The sequence below is a fragment of the Panicum virgatum genome, chromosome 6N (genome assembly GCF_016808335.1).
Source record: "Panicum virgatum strain AP13 chromosome 6N, P.virgatum_v5, whole genome shotgun sequence".
In the NCBI taxonomy this organism is placed as follows: domain Eukaryota; kingdom Viridiplantae; phylum Streptophyta; class Magnoliopsida; order Poales; family Poaceae; genus Panicum; species Panicum virgatum.
In genome coordinates, this window is record NC_053150.1 from 47,674,829 (window position 1) to 47,691,698 (window position 16,870).

At 48.1% G+C, this 16,870-nt stretch overlaps 2 protein-coding genes across 2 annotated transcripts; both read left to right on the forward strand.

The window, feature by feature from the left end:
* The first annotated feature begins 6,119 nt into the window (after positions 1–6,119).
* On the forward strand, positions 6,120–9,268 carry LOC120677253. The gene is made up of 2 exons (XM_039958397.1): positions 6,120–6,682; positions 8,616–9,268. The coding sequence occupies exons 1-2, from the start codon at positions 6,270–6,272 to the stop codon at positions 8,938–8,940; spliced, it is 738 nt and encodes a 245-aa protein (XP_039814331.1). The 5' UTR covers positions 6,120–6,269; the 3' UTR covers positions 8,941–9,268.
* Positions 9,269–9,648: 380 nt separating this feature from the next.
* On the forward strand, positions 9,649–12,062 carry LOC120677254 (heavy metal-associated isoprenylated plant protein 44-like). Its single transcript, XM_039958398.1, has 3 exons — positions 9,649–10,363; positions 11,290–11,362; positions 11,618–12,062. The coding sequence occupies exons 1-3, from the start codon at positions 10,358–10,360 to the stop codon at positions 11,806–11,808; spliced, it is 270 nt and encodes an 89-aa protein (XP_039814332.1). The 5' UTR covers positions 9,649–10,357; the 3' UTR covers positions 11,809–12,062.
* The last annotated feature ends 4,808 nt before the right edge of the window (positions 12,063–16,870 follow it).

Below are 16,870 nucleotides of genomic sequence, written 5' to 3' on the forward strand. Positions count from 1 at the left end.
AAAAAACCAGTGGGAACCGGTCCGGTTTGACCGGTTACCGGTCAAACCGGTCCGGGCCGGTTCCGGTTTCGGCCGGTACCCAACCGGCTCAAATTCAAAATTCAAATTTGAATTCAAAAAATGAAAAATTCCCAAAAAATTCCTAAAAATACTTCAAGGTGCGACGAATATAATGGTGTCAAATTTTCTCAAAAATTCGTTCATTTAGTATAGTTTGCAGGGATTTGAAGTTAAATCAAAAAAGAAAAAGAAAAAATGGGCCGGCCCATTAAGGCCCACCGCATATGGCGGCCGGTAAACCGGTCAAACCGGCCGGTATATCAGTCGGAACCGATTACACATGCGATTTTGAATTTGGATTTGAATTCAACCGGTTTCCAGTCAAACCGGTCCGGTAAACCGCTACCGGAGGGCGGCGGTTTGACCGGACCTGTCGGGAAAAAAAAACCTGCTAGGCAGTGGGTCAGCGCCTAGAGTCCGCCTAGCGCCTAGCTGAACTTGGTTACAAACTAGCCTCACATTATTCAGAATCATCCCCACTTCTGCATTCCCAGGATCAAGATCTCTAGCCTTCTCAGCTGCAGCAACAACAGTCTCAAATCTGTATAAATAAAATGCTAACCTGCTTTAGCACATCATCGTGGGAAATTAAGTATTATCTAAAGTTTAGATAATCACACCTCCCCAATGCCATGTCAACTTGGGCTCAGACAATATGTACATATGACTCAGTGAGCATGCCTGAGAGATTTAGTGTTGTTAATGATGAGGGCAATGCACCATCCAATTTCAGCAAGCTTGCACTATGACATGTTTCTATTAGATTCATTGTTAGCTCTTCATGTTTTCCCATGATAGTATGGTTAAATTATCATTTTGTTTTTAAAATATCATAATTACCTGCAAGACAAAAACATGTTGCAATTTCATATGGAGTTTTCAGATGTCTAGCTTATAGGACTGAATATTCAGAATTGTTTTCATACATATCAGAGCATTCAAAGCTACTGAATTCGAAATCTTGAACATAATGATATATCTCACATGCATGACCTTTTCGTTTGATGTGATATATCAAGACTAAATACTTTTTTTTATTAAAAAAATCTTGCAGTTGTGCTGAATTCTTTGATTCATGGCATATCTGATTTCTTTAACTCATGGCTTATGTTGGTTGCGGCTTGGTGAATCTTCATAGTTTAAGTAGTCCTTTGATATTATTTCAGGCACTTTCAACTGAATGTGCCACAATCTGTATATTTTCCATGAAAATGATTGGTGTAAGACATTTGCAGCTCTTGACAAGGATCATGGTATGAATAAACTACATGGCAACACTAGCTTACATGAACTTATTTGAATATGTTTTAACTTCAAAATTGATTATATAGAATGGTTCTTCACGATTGATATAGTAGATTACATTACCTACAAGTTACAAGATCATATTATTTGCAAGATGATAATCAAATGGATCATGGGTCAAGTCAAGGTTTTTGCTTGGAAAGTCAAACAATAGTTTATCAACAAACACTAATAATTGTCACATTTAGCAGCACGGCTTATGTTAGTTATGCGGTTATGAATCCAGTCAAGGATTGTTTTCATGCCTGCATTAGCTGTCTGCATGCCACAGCCCTTTATTATGCTAGGAGAAACACTGGTTATTGCAAGTAGTAGGAGGACAAGGTTCATACTGTTCCTGAGTGATTGATGCTTCTTACTAATCAGTATCAAACTGAGGTAACCGCTAAATTGCTCATGCTTATATGGAGAATTTGGATTGTTAAAAATAATATCTTTCACCGCCGGGTGCAAAAATTTCAATATATGGTTTTGTTGTCTTTCTATCAATAGATGGTTCTGTTGTCTTTCTAACATGTTGTATATGGATTCACTATATCAAATCCGCCAACTGTGATTAAGTAGAAAATCATTGCAATCTGATTAGGATTGAAGTGCCAACTGTGATAAAGCAGAAAAGTCATGTTTAGAGATGGATTCCATAAGCTACGGATACTTTCAAATTTAATGTTGCCGGTTGTGGGGATCATCATTAGGGACCATGAGGGGTAACTTAAATAATAGGTTGGAGAGGATTCTATTTCACTGTAGGGATCCAAAGGAGGCTGAGGCTACCGCATGATGGGAGGGAATTTGTCTGCACCAACGCTGGCATGTTATCCCCGTGGTTCTTGAAGCAGATTGTGCAGAAACAATGAGCAAGCTCGATATTGTTGGATATATCCTTAGTGCGCCCCTTGAGGAAAGGCGATAGCTGGAGCACGAGTTAGAGTTAGTCCTTTTCTTTCTATCTTCCAGAGTGCGTTAGGACTCCTATCTGTAATGATATTTTCTTAACATTAATAAATATCTTATTCCACAATAAAGTTTGTTCATTGAAATATAAAGTTTGGTTTTGAGGTTTGGAAATTTATTATGAATGCGGTGCCTGTTGATATTGGTGTTGCAAACCTAGGCTTCTGAGATATTGCTCGTAGGTTGGAGAAGGGACAATAATGGAATGGATGCATCACAAGACAAATTAGACAAGTTAAGGTGTAGTTTGTATTATAGGGGTTATGCTGTCAACAATTTTTTACAAGATGACTGATCATTCATACGAAGGGTCACGTTTGTTCATTAAAAAAGTCTGCAAAACTCCAAAATGTTTGGATTGGCTGCATATATGATAATATTGTTTAAGGTAATATGTATACTTCATCATTACATGCCGTTGCAAATATTTCATGATAAACGTTGATATATATATATATATATATATATATATATATATATATATATATAATTTGTTTCACCCGTAGCAACGCACGGGTATAAAACTAGTTGAGATTAGAAAACACAAACATGACGTGTGCAATAGACTGATCTCATTACATTGTTACTGACATTACAAGCAAACAAGGGCTTTAGCTTCAGAAATTTGAGAGAATCACCGCAACAAAAACAGCCACCGGCCACACCATTATTTGGAGGTTGTGCAAGTCTCCCCATAATGGCGTCACAGCATGGCTACAATACTTAGTGAACGGTTCGCACAGTGGAAGCCATCCTGATCCACTTAATATGGATGAGGACGCTTGATAAACTGGATGGCAGTCTCTACCTCTAGGGTAGAAGCTGGATGGTAGTCTTCTCACTGGATGGCATCTTCAACGTACATGTTCTCATGGAGACGCACAAAATTTTAATTTATTTCTCAAATTTAAAGTTAAGTGGAAGATTCACTATTGTGGTAGTTGTAAATAATTATCTTCTAACAGTGAGTTCCAGATATATCGTACTATTCTAGGACGTAGCTTTGAGACAGCAAGCAAGCACTGACTTATTATTGACGTATATTAACAAGCACTATAAATTCGCAAGTAGAACACTCGGTGCTATTGATTCAGTAATTTTATCAGTTTTGTTCTTCCTCATTCTTCCTTTATATTTTTTTTTTCAACAAACGCATTGATGCAATAATTTCCTCGTGCGCCCAGTATTTTCAAAACAGACATCAGCTTACATTAGTCTTAAAATTGAAACCCTCGTCTTTCCGTTGTCTTCGATTTGAAAACCACACTTTGATGTTTCCTTTATATTTTCTTTTACACCTTGGCTGTAGACATGTATCTATTTGTAAAATGAAGGTAGACGTGTATCTCAGGTTCTGTGGCTCAATTCATCGGCTGATTACCGATCCCGACTTCCTTGCTCAAAACGTGTATGCCAATTCAGCCGGTGGCACAAAGCACGTTGGCCGCTGAAGTGCGGAGCATATACACTTAGAGATAGTAAATGGTCTAAAATTTGATCTAAATAAGCGAAAAGTTGAGTTCTAAAAGAACCGGAATCTAAATTTACAATTTTAAACTAAAAATATAAAAGAATGAAATTCAGAAAAGATTATTAGGACCATCCTACTCCCGCGGTTCTTCAGGAACAGCTGCTAACTTCCCCTGCCGTTCTGCCGGGCCACCGGCCGCAGCCCCGCAGGCCGCGGGCGGGCACCACCACGGCACGCGCGACACGCGGAGGCACGCCGCACCCGCGGCCGCAACGGCCACGTCGCCGAGCACGCTGACCGAGATGACACGGGAAGGGGGACGGAAGAAGGAGCTAGCGGCCGGCGTCGCCGAATGGGAAACTGCCGAGGAGACGCAGCGGCCGCTGGGTGCCCTGGGCCGCGGGCGCCAGCCGTCAGCAGCGGCCACAGCCCACGCTAGAGCGGCGCGGCGTGCAGGCGGGGGAGATCATTGGCGGCGGCCAGCCAGCCTCGCCCTCGCGGCGAGTAAGGCCTTGTTTACCTGAAACCCAAAAAAAATTTCAATAGAATCTTACTAATTTGAAGTACTAAATAAAATTAATTTATAAAACTTTTTACACAGATGTATTGTAAATCACGAGACGAATCTAATAATGTTAATTAATTCATAATTAGTAGATAGTTACTGTAGCATCATTGTTGCAAATCATGAATTAAGTAGGCTCATTAAATTCGTCTCGCGATTTACAGCTCTCTATAAAAAAAAATTATAAATAGACTTCATTTAATACTCCATATATATATTCAAATATTCAATGTGATATTTTTCTTCGCGTTTACAGATTTACGGGTTGTGATAAAACAGGACCTAAACAAGCCGCGAAGCCGATCCCGCTCCAGCGACCTGCCTGCGCCTGACCTCTGGCGGTGTGGGTGTGCGTGCCCGCCTGCCTTGCCTGCGTTAACATCCCCACCGAATGGCCGCCCCCGGGACGCCGCGTGTGGTTAGGCGCACGCACGGTTTTGCGTCGCGTTGTTGCGCATATACCACTGACAGTGGGCTCCATAGTTTTTGTGATTCGAAACATTTTTTTCTTTGCTGTTTAGGCACATTGCTCATCACCATGCTGTTTGAAAGCCAGGCCTCTTGAAAGATGATTTGGGATTATTTTAACTAAGCAACGTCGACACTGATGTTCAAAAGATAATGAACAGTTCTAGACACTCTTTGAGTTTCTACTTTCAGTTTGAGTAGAGGCAGGCTTATCACGCTTGGTTTCATAATAACCACAGAGAAAACATGGTACAGTTGATACACTTGTCATGTATATTGTTCAAAACATTCAGCGCACCGCCAAATCTGCCTCTATAACTCAACTGTTAGACACTCGTATGGTTTCACATGAGCCCATGCTCTCCAAACACCGACAACTTCAAAAGATCTAGGATCTTAATTGATATTTCATTGCGACGGTAAGCACCAACTTAGTAACGTATATTAGCAACCACCATAAATCAAGACACCCGTGCAGTTTCAATCATAAGTTCTTGTCTGGCAAATACCGACAACTTTTGAAGATCTAACGTACTGTAGATGCGGCATTGAGATGACAAGCACCAATAGGTCGTTCACACTAGTGCGGTGTCAAACGTGAGCATTGTTTGGCAAATACCGACAACTTTGAGGCGATAAGCACCAACTTGGGAATGTATATCAGGAACCATTATAAGTCAGGCAGGATATTCGCTTGGCTTCGAACATGAGTCTTGTTTGCTGAACACTCGACAACTTTAGAAGATCTAACATATTCTAAGACGCGGCATTACAGCGACAAGTACTGACTTAGTAACGTATATCCTCGATCACCAAGACACCAACGATCAATCTAAGCTAATTACTCGTGTCATTTCGAACATGATCCTTTTTTTTCTTTTGGAGAACCTTGACGACCTCAAAAGGATCACATGGCGCTATAAGATAACAAGCATTGATCTAGGAACATAATTAGTAGTTTGCCAACACACTACCACCTACTTCCGTTTCTCTGTTACTGAAAACCTCCGCCGTTTCAAGTTTGACCCTGGCCGGCCCGGCGAGGACACGGCTCGCGCCCGTCCCGGTGGGCCAACCCAGGCGATACCGCGGGCATTCAACCCCGGTGCAGGACGGCCCCACCTGTCAGCGAACGGGCAGCGGAGCATTCGCACGGCGTGCCGGTACGGGGAGCGTTTATCCAGGCCCAGAGCCCTGCAAAAATATTTTGCACGCAGAGAGAATCCCAAGGCGCGGCTCGCTCTCCATCTCCTCCACCTCCCTCTGCCCGGCTGCCCCCCTCCTTCCTTTTAAGCTTGCGATCCTCTCTCTCTCTCTCTCTCCGTCCTTTGATTCGAAAAAACAATCGCATAAACAACGAGGGGGGAGTCGTCTTCCCTGTCCCTGTCCCTCTCCTTCCTTCCCCCACTGGGGGCCATAAACCCCGAGGAAAACCCCGCGACGGCCATGGCCGGCGCCGGGGGCGGCCGGGGCCGGGAGCTGCGGATGTCCATCGAGGAGGTGGCCAAGAAGCTGTCCCTGTGGCACACGGCCACGTTCCGGCCCATCCTGACCCACGACGAGCTGGAGCCCATCCTGGCCGCGGCCGGCTTCGTGCCGGCGCCGCCCAGCCAGCACCAGCAGCAGCAGGAGTGCCTCCCCGCCGCCGCCGGCGCGGCCGTGGCGTGGCGGGAGTACGCCTTCCTCGGGTGCAATGCCAACGCAGCGGCGCGGCGGCGCCCCGGCCCCGGCCCGCGCCCGCGCCCTCGCCTGCCGCACCCGCGCCTCGACGGCCTCCACCTCAAGACCTACGAGGCCTTCCTCGGCGCCGTCGAGGCCTACCTCGGCGCCGACCGCGTCTCCAACCTCTTCCACGTCAGGTACGCGCGCGCGCCCCCTTCTCGCTCGCCCGTCGGTTGCTGCATCGCGCCACGCGAACGCCGCCCCGGCCGCCGCGTGCGCCAGCCTCGCCGCGTTGCCGCCCGCCCCCGGGTTTGGTTTGACCCGCGCGCCCGGCCCGGCGCCTCTGTTCCCTTCCCGTGATTTTGTTGGCTTCCTGTTCGAATAGGCTCGGGTTTGTTTCCGAGCGCTCGGCACCCTGGCTGTTGCGCGCGCGCGCGCCGGCTCGGTTGCTCGCGCACATCGCCATCGCCGTTGATGCGATCGTGTCTTCTCATCACCACCCTGATTCTCTGAAATGGAGATTCTATGACGACTTCATGATTGTGTGTGTGGCTTGATGTGGCTTGATGGTCTCTTAGCGGTTGGTACCGAATCGCGCTACTGGTAGGGTGTGTTACGTTTGTACTAGGAAAATAGAGAAATTCCCGCGTTCCGAGTTTCGGACCGCGGGGTTGGGGCGTCTTGTGCATCCTAATGCAAAAGGGGTGGTTTTGTTTTACAACAGTATTTGATTAGGTCTCCCACCAAGCCTACATATGATTTTACGGCTTTCCACATAATTCTATAGGGCGAAACTCCTAGTTATTTCTTTTTTGTGTTTGGGAAGTGATCGGGATGGGAAAGATTAGGTGGGTGCTAATCAAGTTAGGTTTAGCTTTTGGTTAGTAGCTTGTTGGTGGTGAAGTGTTTGCGTGGGGCAGAAAAGACTACTAGATAGCATGGCCCGGGGATGTGTTTTTTCGTGGGATCGATCGGAGAAGTTGTCCATCTCGTGAGCTTGGTCGAGTTTGGTTTGTCACATCGAACTTGCTGAGAGGGAGGTAACTAGTTCTTGCTCACGAAGATCGAGTGTCTTGTTATCATCGAGGGTGGATATATACCGCGTGAGCACTGAAGCGTCGCCGTCATGCCTCTCGTAGGTGGTTGAATTGGTGTGTGTTGCTTGCAGTACCGTCCCGGTTTTCACCTGGTCGGAAACTACGGCCGTGAGAGTTTTAAAGCGCTGTGCGATGGGTGAAATCGTCATTTTAGAGAGTTCAGATACGCATTTTGTTGTGCCGAAATCCCAAATTGAGGAACTGGTATCTATCTCCTCGGCATCATATTGAGTGCCATTCTTGCATTGGGCTGTCTAGCCGGCCCAATTCCTGAGCATGGAAGCCCAACCCAAACAACCATACATAGCAAGCACCTAACAGTTGGGCCAGGCCCAATTTTGGATGGTCACCATTCAGACCGACTTCAACAAACCAATGCAGAATGAGAGAGGCATTCCTATGTTTGCCTCGTGCACAGTGTTTGCATCTCCCTTGCAAAAAAGCTGATCTCCAACAGCACACGCAAAAAATCCCCAGGCAGTTGGTGCCGCGCTCGTCTTCCTCCGACGTCCTCTTCCCGTCCTTGCCGCGCCCGATCTCCAGGCAGTGCCGCGCTGCCGGCGCTCCCCGCCATCACACCTGTCGAGGAGCCCGCCGACGACGACGCGCCCTCCTCCATCCCCGCAGGCGAGCCGGCGTTGCGGCGCGAGGCCGGCCTCGTGCACCCTCCGCGTCGCCGCCGCCGCTCGCGAAATGCATTCGAGGAGAGAGGGGATATACTTTTACACCTCCTCTCTCCTCGGTGGCAAATTGCCTCAGACTTTTGCATCTACTGGCGATGCACAGTGCCAACTCGAGAGGCAAAAATGGATTTGCCTCTGCCGTTAGACTCAGTCTCATGTGTCCTCCATTCCTCCCCATTTCCTTTTATTTTCCTACATTGTTTTTCGACCATCATGTACTACTACAGTATATGGACATTAATCTATAAAAAAAGAATATGGACATTACTGCATTGTGATGGAGCCTCTGAACTGAAAAACCGGTGGTTGATCGTGCACTGAACATCTATCTCTTGGTTCTTGCTCCCCAGGCTGATGCCGGTGACCAACCCGCACGACCGGGCGTTCGACAAGGTGTTCCGCCCCATGCGGAACTTCAGCCCGGAGGAGGACGGGCTCATCGTGTACCGTGAGGGCACCCTGGACGACCTCACCTTCGAGATGTGCAGCCGCCACGGCGGCGTCGGGGACCTCGCCCGCCACGTCATCCCGGGCGTCAGCTGCGCCGACCTCGGCTACCTCCGCAAGGTCGACGGCAACTGCCACCAGGAGGGCTGCTGCGCTAGACACCCCGCCGCCGGCGGCGGCTATGACTTCTTCGCCGTCCATCTCAAGGATCTCCTCCCCAAATACTAGCTGAACCTGTGCGCTCTTGAAAAGATGCATTGGTCGTCAGCTAGCTAGCAGAGAGTAGGTGCTAGTCGCTAGCAGAATTAGCAGCGGTGAGGCGTCGATTACAAGGTGACTGCAATTAGTTACAGTGACATTATAGACTTATAATAGTGCTGGTCAAGGTTGATCCTTCCTTTTCGAGTGTATAATCTGTTGCGAGTCATGATTGCGCATGCATGTTGAGCGAGTTCTGTCAGCAGCATGAAGTTTTGGGGAGGTATCTGTACCTGGGCTTAATGTGGATGATAGTAATGGTATGAAGAAATGGAATCATGTGGTGACAAGTTGCTTACTTTCTTGGTAATCTTTCCCCTTATGCCATTGTGTTCCATCATCATGTGATCATTCACTGTGATGCAAATGCAATGCATCAGCTCAGTAGTCAGTACATCACCGTTTCATATACTTCCTTTTTTTTCTCTTTCTTCCTTGAGTCAACTGAAAGTAAACTAGTGGTTGGACTGCATGGCTAGTTGCGTCATGGTGTTCCTGAAGATTCGTCTGCTTGTTAAATTTGCCAATTGCTATGCGTGTGGATGCAGGGCAAGAATACCAAACTTGCGTCAGGGTCCATTTTGCTGTCTCCCCCCTCGCCCACTTTCTTTCCATGGCCTCCTCATGGCTGGCTTTAACCTTTTGCGCTTTTGCTCTTTTTGTAACCATTAGGTCACTCCTGCGGAGATCTCCAGACGACATTCCAAACTGCATTTCATGCCCCTGCCATGCCCACCGTCATCCGCTCGACACCTCACAAAGCAAAACTTGGACCCGTCAATGGCGTCCATGTCATCGCACGCCCGGGATCTTCTGCGACCGACCACTCCCTAACCGGCCATCAGCCGATTAACCGCACTCCCAGTGCTGAGACACATGTGTGGCATCTTGCAGAATCTGGATGCAGTTGATCAGGGGTCAATCAACCTCTCCTTTCGTGCCATGCATGAGCTAGCCCTGCTTCATGGACCATTGAGAATGGAGCTCTCGGCAAGTAAACAAGATCAGCAAGAGAGACCCAGGCCTCGGTGAGACCACCGGTCGCTCTTCTCCATGTAGACCTAGGGCTGCCTTTGGGAAAGCTGAGAAGATCACTGTGCCGCATAGCTGGGTAGGGTCTCGTAGGTCAGTAGGTCTTAGAGGCCATCAGCTTAGATTACAACACCAGCAGGAATCTCTTAGCTTGAACACCGTCTTTAACCTTTTCCCTTCATCACATCCTGCCGGTGCTCTTTTCGCCTTTTTTTGTTACCACCTCTTGTGGGTTGCTTGCAGTTGCCGCTATAAGAGGTCTGCCCGGCTCTCATCTTATTCCCTTCTCGTCCCCGTTCCGAAAGCCGGCGACTGGCGGTGTGAGATCATCTACCTTGCAACCGGTTTCTCTTCCATGGAGGTATGGCACTATGGGTCAATTTGCTAGCTCATCACTGGAATCCACCATGTCCTAAATGTGTGCTTTGTTTAATTTGATGGTGTTCATGTACCGATGAAAAGTCAGTGAGGTTCTTAGCTAGATGAGCCTAGAGATTAGTTTGTTCGAAATGTAGACCTGCAAAAAAGTGATAAGTTTCAAGTAGTAGTTTGTAAGGACTGTTAGTTATTCATCTCTAGCTTACCCTCTACAGTTCTACATTCATCACCTTCTGTTTCTGTTCATCAATTGCAATTTCAAGCAGAAAGCAGAACATTTTTCATATATTGGTGATGCGTTAGCGATTAGATTCTTCACCTTTGTATCCTGCCTTGACTCCGTTGGGATTAACAAACAATACAGAGAAATGATCGAGTCCATTGAGTACATGATGGATAGACGATAGACCCCTGCGTTCTGATGCCGTCATGCTTAGGGTCCATTTGGCACGGCTTCACGGAGAGCTTCTAGTGAAGCTATGCCAAACGGATATTTTTGGACGGGCTTCAGACGTGAAGCTGTTCGTGAAGCTCATTTCAGCTTCCACTGGTGGAATGAAGCCACAAAACATGGTTTCGATTGGCTTCACCTCCACCTCATTGTTTTGCCAAACTTTATTCCAAGATAGTTTCAGCTTCATTAGAAAAACTGCTTCACCAGAGAAGCTGATTCACCAACTGTTTTAGAAGCCGAAGCTATGTCAAACAGGTCCTTAATTTGTCAACAACAAGACGGTCTAGCTTTCGGAAAGTGCATCTTGTCTGACAGCGATAACTGGAATTAGTACGACGACATGATCATGACCATATACAACAATACTTTTTCTTTGCATGAGCTAGTAGCCAGCCATGACTGCATGGCATGGCATGGCAATCCTGTGCACATTTCCTGATGGCTGCCGTTCGCAGAGCACGGAGCTGAAAGTGGAGATGGTGGCGCTGCATGAGAAGCGGGTACGGAAATGCCTGTCCAAAGTGAAAGGTGAGCAAACCAAAGCCCATCCGTCCAGCCAGATTACCATGGTGGCATGGTCCATCCATCCATGTGTCGATCTGTTTTGACTCACTGCACAAGTGTAGTAGATCCGATCCTTTTGCTCTTTTACCAATTACCAAAGCCAAAAAAAATTACCAAAGGCAGGCCTTTCCCTTTTTTTTTCTTTGGTTCTCGACGGCTTCTCAGTCTCTGACGCAGCTGCATCTTCTGCTCGTGGCCGCAATGATGATCGCGATGCAGGCATCGAGCGGGTGGAGGTGGAGGCGAGCCTGCAGAAGGTGGTGGTGACCGGGTGCGTGAACCGGAGCAAGATCCTCAAGGCGCTCCGCCGGGTGGGGCTCCGCGCCGAGCCATGGGCGCCGCACAACGAGCTGCTCAGCGCCTACGCCACCACCAGCCTCATGTCCAATAACTCCTACAGCTTCTTCTGAACCGTCCGGCCGGATCCGGCGGTCCTTCGCTGTTGCCTTTTGGTTTCTTTCTTTCTTTCGTTCTCTGCTTGCTGGGGTTTGGGAACGGGAAGGCGTTCCGCAATGTATACAGAGATGAGATGGCATTTTTTTTTTCTCTTCCTTTGGGTACGGTGTTGAGTGGGGGAGACAGAGTGGTGGTGGCCGACGAGGCGGCAGGGAGATGTAAAATGTATTGTTCTGCAGGCAAGGAATCAAGCCGGTGCCTTGCATGATGGTGTGCGCATGATCTGATTATGATCCATGGTACGGACGAGAATTCATGATCCCATCCTTGTGTGTTCATGGCTTCCGGCGCATGATCTGCGGAGGAACTTGCAGCGGTCGCCGTCGCCGCTTTCTTAGGTTGTTACATACCTACACTGATCCGACCCGCCGTGCGCGAGCTCCGGCGAACAGCTCACTCCACTGCGGCGGCTGCCGACGACGGACGGCCCGGACACCGTGGAGGACCTCATGTCATGGTCATGGGTAGCACTTGATAACAGTGCAAAAGGATCACATGACAAAGCTGAACGCATGATTTCGAGATGAGAATAGACAGCTACCTAGCACAGGAATTCCCGGTGAAACCTATATATATATATATATATATATATATATATATATATATATATATATATATATATATATATATATATATATATATATATGTATGTTAAAGCCGCACGCTTCAGCCACATCTCATTTGGCCACGACAGTAAAAAAGATTTCGGTCGTTTGATGGATATCTTGCGGTGGCCATCTTTCACCCGGCTGCTGTAAAAAAAATTATTCGTGAAACTTCTCCGATGGCGCTCGACCTCCCGCGGATGGCGAGGCGAAGGCAGTGGCTACCGTGGCGCTGCCGCCGCCAGCGGGCGGGCGGCTCCTGACAGCTCCACAGCCAGGAGGAGGCTCGCAGCGGTGACGCTCATCGGCTCCGACCAAATCCGGCCCCTGCGCAAGGCATTGTCCCACATCTGGGATCTTGGCGGCCTCATCCCCGTCCACCTGCACCTGAGGCCGGATGCGGCCGCCGAGGAGGAGGTCCAGTAAGATGGCCGAGCGGGCCTTCCTCAACCCGTCCCCTCCCGACCTCCCTCCCCCTCTCCTCCTGCATCCCCAAGGTCTGCGAGCTCCGCCAGCCGGCCGGCCGGTCGCGCAGGACCGCCCATCCCATGGTCCAGCACATGGCTGGGGGTCGGCGCGCACGGAGCGTGCGGCTGGCGTGGCTCTGGTCGCCCCACCACGGCATCCCCGCCGCGGGTGCCAAAGGGCGAACAACGGCGTGGACCCAAAGGGCGCAACAGATTGACTCCGATGCCCAGGGATGACCCCTACTCAGGGTTTACAAAACCGGTGGGAACCGGTCCGGTTTGACCGGTTACCGGTCAAACCGGTCCGGTCCGGTTCTGATTTGGGCCGGTACCAAACCGGCCCAAATTCAAAATTATAATTTGAATTTAAAAAAATGAAAAATTCTCAAAAAATTCCTAAAAATACTTCAAGGTGCGACGAATCTAATGGTGTCAAATTTTCTTAAAAATTCGTTTGTTTAACATATTTTTCGGGCATTTAAAGTTAAACCAAAAAAGAAAAGAAAAAAATGAGACGGCCCATTAAGGCCCACTTGGTAAACCGGTCAAACCGGCCGGTATAACGGTCCAAACCGGTTACACATGCGATTTTAAATTTGGATTTGAATTCAAACCGGTCAAACCGGCCGGTATACCGGTACGAGCCAGTTGAACTGAGTTTTTTTAATTCAAATTTGAATTCGACCAGTACCGACCGGTTTCTGGCCAAACCGGACCGGTATATCGGTACCGGACCCCGGCGGTTTGGCCGGTCCGATCGGTAAATGAAACCCTGCCCCTACTCATGCCTCTCCGCCTAGTTCTGCCCCGGCTCCTCGCCCACCACCTGCTAGACGGATAGCCTACCCCACAATTGGTGCTTGCTCTCGCAGAACAAGAAAGGCACCCATGAACCGCAAGGTGCTGCTTCTCTCGACCTCCTTCGATCACGCCAAACTCCGGCGCGGCAGCGTCGAGCTCGTCGTGGCCGCCATTGGCGTCACGCTCCTCAATGACCTCAACGCGCTCTCAGGTGCCGCGCAGAAGGTGCGGTCCGTGTACGGCGATATCGTCCTGCGGCACTGCAAGGACGAAATGTTGCCTGTGTTGCGCATGCCTGCCACCTATGGGCCATTCCACCGTGTGCTCCGCAATATTGCTTGTTTTCAATGAGCCGATTTTATTTGATGGGGTCCATTAACGGACTGATTTGTATGCTTTGCAGGTTCGATGGAGGTTGCCAGAGTTTGCGCCTGCCAAGATGTTGGATTTTGGTGCCGGGCCAAGCTCAGCGCTTTGGTAAGCAACTAAGCTTGTCATGATTTACATATATTAGTACTGAGTACCTGTTTACAGTAGCTTAATATGGTATAACAATGCAGGGTCTATTTGGATTGCTATGCCAAGCTACTGATAAAAATATTGGGCAGCTACGACCTCAATATCGTAACATGCAATATATGCCAAACGGCCTGCGATATCGACACTGCCACATATGATGTTTCATAAACAGCTCTGTTGTGAAATAGCATAGACTCTGTTGAATAGAATTTGCCCAGTTAGCCATGAATTTGCCATGTTGATAAAATCTGAGGTTCCATTACTACCAATAGCCTTGCTTCTCTGTGTGCAGAGTGAGATGCTGCAGGAGTCCAATATTTTGAAGTTCAAGTTTCAAGTGCAGAGCTCGCAGGTATTTTCCAAAGCTAAACAATGAGGTCAGGAGAATTAGTAGTTGCTGAATTTTCACTGAAATTTAACAGGGAGCTCGTGTGTTCCACATAAACTGTTGCTGGCTTTCCGTTGAGCTTGATGGCATAACTTTACCATTATTTTTGGTGAAGACACTTAATATTGGTTTATCTCTGGATTGTTTTATAATGTTCCATTTGAGCATTGCTGTAATAAAGGTTTATGCAACCATATTTAGAGCTGCTGTTCATTTCCATGATGAGTCCTCATATTTTGTGGAATTGATGTGTGGGAATATGGGTTCATATGATCACTTAACTCCCATTTATATTTCTTTTTTTCCGTTTGTTAGGTATCAGATTATAATAGGATGCTATATCTGAATCATTTTGGATGCCCTAATTTATACTGCGTCTGGTACATTTTTAATGGCTTATTAACACTAGGCCTTTTCTCATGAGATAAGATCAGTGATATGGGTTTACCTAGAAAAATATTCCCATATCTCCAAGTTACATTATTAGTTCAGGCTTATCATATTTACTACCTGTCTTGCATCAGTTACCACACTCTTTCTTGAATCAGCTTACATCCATCTGAAATGTCAGCATGGACCCTCTGTAAGGCTTCCAGCCATTTCGTGGAAGTATTTTCTAACCCCCCCCCCCCTCTTCCACTGCTGCTTCTAGGAGGAGAATAAGAAGTCTCATTTGCTTCACAGTGTCCATCCAGGAACAGGTGGACGTGACTTCTGCTCGTCTGAGAGTTTCGCTTTCCATTGGTATGTTTTCATCTGCCTCATAGCGTAGTTATTCCCGTTGCTTAGTCCCTCCAAGTTCCATCCAATCTTTTTTTCTTAGCTTCTGTTCCTGTTGGGATCTTTGCTTCTTAGATGTCCAGACAGGGAGCATGAACAGTAAGAAAGATGACAATGAAAGTAGGTGTCGAACTCTTCAACAATGATTAGAAAATTCAACCCTTTACACTGTGCAGAGAGGGGGCTATTTATACCCCTAGCCCTCGGCCAGGTTTTCCTAAATTGCCCCTTCCCAACTCATTTACAGCTCATTTTTAGCCGGCTTCGGGGTAAAATTACAAGGTGAGAGATGTACAAATCCGACCTTCTCACGTACTCAAGAGGTGTACATGTCCGACCTTCTTACATATTCATGTTTCACACACATGTCTACGCCCGACGAAGGTACTCATGTCCTTCGGGGGTTCTCATCCTCAGGCTTGTTCCCCCGAGTGATCGGTCGCCACCTTCGGCTCCCGAAGCAGGTCGTCGCGAAGCTCCGCAGGTCCTGGCCCCTGGGCTTGTGCTTCCGAGTGACCAATCCTCGCCTTCGGTCACCCGAAGGCGTGATCAGTCATCTCCTTCGATGCTTTATAGGTAGTAGCCCTCGGGCTTGTGCTCCTCTGTGGCTGGCCTTCACCTTCGGGTCCGAAGGTGAGGCTTTCGCTCCCCGGTGTCTTAACTGGCGCTGGGCACCCTTCGGGCGTTCTTGTCGTCCAACTCTGGAGCCCTGCAGACAGGTTAGGAGATGTTTTTGAGGCTGGAATTATCCTCCGGGCGCGTTCCCGAAGGTCCAATCCCCAACAGTAGCCCCTCGAGGGCGAGGTCCGAAGCAGACGGTCCGAACCCTTATTAATGAAGAAGATTGCGCGTAACCTTCGGTAAGCTCCCGAGGAAAAACGTCTCCCGAACCGTCGGCTGCAACGGTCGGTTTTTGTTGTGTACGTGTCGGGCTCTGATTGCGCCGCTTGGTTGGCCGTCTCCTCAGTTTTACCGTTGGTACTGTTGCTTTTCACCGCCTTTAAAAGCGGAGGTGGTGGGGGGGGTAAAACCTGTGCCCTCTCGAGCTTGGCTTGCCTTCGACGCTTTCGGCTATAAAGCGCTTTTTCCAAAGGTTCTTCTTTCGTGCGCGATCAAGCTGCTTGTTTTCTTCGGTGTAAGTAGCTTTGCAGGTTATGGCTCGCACTAAACAAACAGCGAGGTTGATCGAAGGTTCATTTTAGCCTTTGTTTCTAATTTGACTTTGTTTTTGTAGATATGGCATTCATTAAGAGGGGGGTTCTTCGTGCAGGCTCTGGTCCTGCTCCCGAAGGATAGGCTGGTGGTTCGCAACCGTCTCAGCAGCAGCAGCAACCCAGTGAGAGTCTTTCGGCGGTGTCCGCGGATGTGTCGGAACTGATGGCTCCGGAGAAACGTAAGACTTTACTTTTCGAGCCATCTGTCGTATCTCAGAGCATGATAGACTTCTACGTTACGA